This window comes from Tachypleus tridentatus, unplaced genomic scaffold, assembly GCF_004210375.1.
Source record: "Tachypleus tridentatus isolate NWPU-2018 unplaced genomic scaffold, ASM421037v1 Hic_cluster_2, whole genome shotgun sequence".
Taxonomy (NCBI): Eukaryota; Metazoa; Arthropoda; class Merostomata; order Xiphosura; family Limulidae; genus Tachypleus; species Tachypleus tridentatus.
In genome coordinates this window covers 42,970,028-42,975,681 of record NW_027467782.1, presented here as the reverse complement: position 1 = coordinate 42,975,681, position 5,654 = coordinate 42,970,028, and the positions used below count along the sequence as shown (strand labels likewise).

The following is a 5,654-nucleotide window of genomic DNA, read 5'->3' as shown; positions in this document are numbered from 1 at the left end:
TTTGGACATGTTTACACTGAACAATTTGTCTTCGTTCCACTGGTTCCACTTGTTTAGCACAATGGTGAAATCTACTATGGTATCAACAATTCTATGGTTAGTACAGTACACTTAGAATTTTCCAGTAAAATTTATGTTCTGTTGATGTTTTGTTCGAAATTCTTGATCCAACTTTTCATCCACTAAACATTCTCACCCTCGTGAGAATAGCCCTCGTGCAGTTTAAAGCGAAATGTAAAACAAAACAATAGTATCTTCAGACAAATCTGATAATCTATCGACTTTTGAACATTTCGATTTGGTTCTTTTAAGTGGATAAACTTTGGAATCACCTGTAGAAGAATTCATTCTGAAAGAAAACAAATTGACGATTAATAGTATAACTACATTGAAGATGAGGAAATAGATTCATACAACAGAAATGAACAGAGATAAAGTTTTCAATATTTTACAGATTCCATCTTCAGTATTTAAAGCAAAATAAAACAAAAATTATTGATGACAAAAATCCACTTGAAATAAAAGTGTATATCAGAATGGCTGGTTTGGATACTAACACTTTTATTGAGAAGGAGAGAAAACGTTTCGACCTTCATACGTCATCTGCAGGTTAAGAAAGAGAATTTGTAAGTGACCGTTGCCGGACACATGTCTTTTGGACGGGAGAAAACACGGATACGGGAGAAACAGGTACGGAAAGTTATTGAACCATTGGTGTAATAGAACATGGTTATTTTACTGTCAAAACAAGGGCAAACTGCTATCTGCAGTGTCGTGTATAGAAACAACATAAACCACGATAAGGTCTTCCCCCAATTTTAGTTGACCTATAGCTAGCAGAAAAGCCTAATTTACACCCTGAACTGCACTCGCCGGCAGACTGAAATTTTTATTTGGGGCAATCAATCCTGTGATCAAGTATCGGGAATGTATTGCTTGTGCTGGACACTGCTGGACAAATCACACCCCTAGAGAGCTTGCTTAATCGATGTTCACAGGTGTCCACGACACACGCTTCAAAACCACAGTCGTAATATTTGTCTCTCCATTCTGTCATTGTTAATTTGTTATGTTGTTTAATAGCATTACTAACAAAGTAAGTTTTACTTTGCAGGTAACATGTTTATCAAACAAATGAAGACAACATGTACTACTCAATGTTCCTCTTTATTGAATCACTAAATGCCAGCACAAATATATATTATATACACTGAAAGTTTGTCACATTTCATACAGATACACAAATCGTATTGATACAGTCCTCTCGAGCTCTTCATGGTACGTACTCGCATGTTACTCTTTTACCAACACATTTTTAATATTTAGGGTTTGAATTAATTAAATACAGAAACAGACAAGGAAAGTTATTCAACCATTGATGAAACAAAACATACTTATTTTACTGTCAAAATTAGGGAAAAAAAGCTATCTGCAGTGTCGTGTGTGGAAGCGTCATAAACCATGAGAAGGTCTCCGCCCCTGGTACATCTGTACAACATACATGTCTGATTGACCACTTAAGCATCTGTAAAACATACATTACTGATACCACTCAATAACATACATGCCTGGTTCACTAAATTACCCTGTACAACTGAACAACACAGATACATGGTTCACTAAATTACCCTGTACAACTGAACAACATAGATACCTGGTTCACTAAATTACCCTGTACAACTGAACAACATAGATATCTGGTTCACTAAATTACCCTGTACAACTTAACAACATAGATACCTAGTTCACTAAATTACCCTGTACAACTGAACAACATAGATATCTGGTTCACTAAATTACCCTGTACAACTGAACAACATGGATGCCTGGTGCACTAAATTACCCTGTACAACTTAACAACATACATACCTGGTTCACTAAATTACCCTGTACAACTGAACAAAATAGATACCTAGTTCACTAAATTACCCTGTACAACTAAACAACATAGATACATGGTTCACTAAATTACCCTGTAAAACCGAACAACATAGATATCTGGTTCACTAATTTACCCTGTACAACTGAACAACACAGATGCCTGGTTCACTAAATTACGCTGTACAACTTAACAACATAGATATCTAGTTCACTAAATTACCCTGTACAACTGAACAACATAGATACTTGGTTCACTAAATTACCCTGTACAACTGAACAACATAAATACCTAGTTCACTAAATTACCCTGTACAACTAAACAACATAGATACATGGTTTACTAAATTACCCTGTACAACTGAACATCATAGATACCTGGTTCACAAAATTACCCTGTACAACTGAACAACATAGATACCTGGTTTACTAAATTACCCTGTACAATTGAACAACATAGATACATGGTTTACTAAATTATACAATGGATACCTGGTTACTAAATTACCCTGTACAACTGAACACATACATGGTTTACTAAATTACCCTGTACAACTGAACATCATAGATACCTGGTTTACTAAATTACCCTGTACAACTGAACAACATAGATACATGGTTTACTAAATTACCCTGTACAACTGAACATCATAGATACCTGGTTCACTAAATTACCCTGTACAACTGAACAACATAGATACCTGGTTCACTAAATTACCCTGTACAACTGAACAACATAGATGCCTGGTTCACTAAAACCCTGTACAACTAAATAACTACCTGTTTCACTAAATTACCCTGTACAACTGCGCAACATAGATATCTGGTTCACTAAATTACCCTGTACAACTGAACAACATAGATGCCTGGTTCACTAAATTACCCTGTACAACTAAACAACAAAGATACCTGTTTCACTAAATTACCCTGTACAACTGCACAACATAGATATCTGGTTCACTAAATTACCCTGTACAACTGAACAACATAGATGCCTGGTTCACTAAATTACCCTGTACAACTTAACAACATAGATACCTGGTTTACTAAATTACCCTGTACAATTGAACAACATAGATACCTGGTTCACTAAATTACCCTGTTCAACTGAACAACATAGATATCTCGTTCACTAAATTACCCTGTACAACTTAACAACATAGATACCTGGTTCACTAAATTACCCTGTACAACTGAACAGCATAGATGCCTGGTTCACTAAATTACCCTGTACAACTGAACAACATAGATACCTGGTTCACTAAATTACCCTGTACAACTGAACATCATACATGTCCAGTTGACTACTTTACTGGTACATCTGTACAACATACAACTTTAAATAATAATTATAAATCTGTACGAACAGTTTTACTCAGATATACAAAGATGTGAGAAACCAATCGAGACTTTCATGTTTTTTTATGTGTAAAGTCTGACGAGATTCTTCATTATACAATTTACCTATTTTTTTAACCCTTAATCTAAGAGCAAAAACGTGTTTTAACAATAGACAATTTACCTATTGTTTTTTTAACTTCTAATCCCAAATTCTACTGTTGTATTTGTTATCTAATTCTTATTTCTTGACATCGTAAATATTCAAGCCTCGTTTTTCGAACAATTTTCTTAGAGGTTTACTTTCTACAGACTTTTTATCTCACACTTTTATGATGTTACAGAATTCGATCTTAACACCAATCAGTGAAGACCGACTTTGAAAGCAGCTGTGGACAATATCTGAATGTGATTGGACAGAGAACATCATGTACTACTTGTTTTATACATACTGTGAACCGTGGTGTCTGCCCATCAGTTCATCTGTCTCCTGTTTATAACGGCTTCACTTGTCATATTGAGTGTGAAAAGCTATGGATGAAGTCAAAGTACAACATTAACATAACAGTAGAACAGGTATGAATAATGTTAACAACAAACAGGATATTCTACACTAACTTGTTATGAATTAATAACACTATGTATCAGAATTTAAAATGTGACATAACGGTTTGTTATTGTTAAATTGTTCTTAGCAGAACACTTACTATACAAACATAGAAAATCAAAACTCATGTAACACACTTACTCTACAGTATTATACAATCTTACAATTTGTCTTTAGTCACTGCTACACGAGGGCTATTTGCGCTAGTCGGCCATAATGTAGCAGAAAGACCAGACATCGCTACCAACCGCCAAGACTTGGTCTACTATTTTATCAAGGAATAGTGGGATTGACTGTCATATTATAATGCCCACATGGCTAAAAAGTCGATCATGTTTGGTGTGGCGTGGAGAAGTACACCGGCCTTTTGTACCATTTGTTAGTGTATATCTCATCATATGCAAACATGGATCACCATTTGGTTCCTCGACTCAAATCACTACAAGTTGATGTATATATAAATAATTTACGTAGGTTCTCATGCACTTTCTCACTCCATTTACTATGATAACTGTATTTATATATACACATATATACGTATGTACATAGATGTAGACGGACGGGAATTTAAATAGAAATGTTGTTGGTTTTTTTTTTAGGGTAACACTGTCTTCTCAGTCAACGTTGTACGAATGTTGATGACGAAGCTACGTATGGACAATTCCTCAGAAACTGCGCATGTCAGGTAGATATTAGTGGTTGTCTGATTTAATAACAAGCTCAGCGATGGTAAAACTATTTTAAAATTTGAAGAAATATAAGCATATGAGTATCTAGAAACCTATGGGAAAATATCAGTATATTTAGTGAAGTATTTGTTGTATTTTTTACTTTATAAGTAATTCTATCTTTTAAAAGTAGTGACATAGAAATTCAAAATGTTCTGGTGTTTGTCCTGTTTGGCATTGTTTAGATTTTTATTGATTACTTCAATTACCACTTCTCAACATATTTCACATCTGAACATTGATAATAAAACTGTAAACAGTTTCAGGTTTGTTTTGTTTTATTTTAACCAATAGCTTAACCTTTTAATGTACTTCTATACATCAGAATTCCCAGATGTTGAGTGATTTATAGAACTGTGTATTCTTAAAAAAACACATTAACTCATTACAATAAAATTTATATCAGGCTGTGACTGTTATACAAGATTAAATATTAAAATAAATAGATAGAGCTTAAAGGATTTACCGGAGTTTTCAAAATCTATAAAATAAAAATTAGTCACAGCCTCAGACTCACCAGAATAAAGAATCCACGAAACGTATTTGGGATTTTATTGGAAAGAAATGTAAACAGCTTTCCATAGGAAAATAAATGTCAGAAGAGAATAAATAACTGTTTTTATAGGAAAGTCATCAAAGCTACTGCGCTTCTTTTCCGTTTACTCGGAATCACTTATTTTCTGCATCAGTCCTCATGACGATACTCACCAAGAGAGGGAGTACATGGTAACTAACGCCTTGTTGTAGTCCTCCAAGTGAGTATTTCAAGTCTGATTTTATATGAACGGGGAAAGCAGAAAAATGTGGGTGTGGTTCTTACTGGCCATAAATCTGTTATTTTCACATCGCTTCCAAGTCTTTGACAGTGCTGAATATTAAACCTTACGGTCCGTCCAGTTACTATTATTTCTGTATCTTACACTGTTCGTAAGTTTGTGTGTGTGTTTTCTTATAGCAAAGCCACATCGGGCTATCTGCTGAGTCCGCCGAGGGGAATAGAATCCCTGAATTTAGCGTTGTAAATCCTAGACTTACCGCTGTACCAGCGGAGGAGGAACAGTTCGAAAACTGTCTGACAGAATATTTATTAATCATTTCTCTGG

At 34.7% G+C, this 5,654-nt stretch overlaps 1 protein-coding gene across 1 annotated transcript; it reads left to right on the top strand.

Moving 5' to 3' along the window:
• The first annotated feature begins 3,567 nt into the window (after positions 1–3,567).
• On the top strand, positions 3,568–5,260 carry LOC143243140 (corticotropin-releasing factor receptor 2-like). Its single transcript, XM_076486928.1, has 3 exons — positions 3,568–3,792; positions 4,423–4,508; positions 5,177–5,260. The coding sequence occupies exons 1-3, from the start codon at positions 3,754–3,756 to the stop codon at positions 5,247–5,249; spliced, it is 198 nt and encodes a 65-aa protein (XP_076343043.1). The 5' UTR covers positions 3,568–3,753; the 3' UTR covers positions 5,250–5,260.
• The last annotated feature ends 394 nt before the right edge of the window (positions 5,261–5,654 follow it).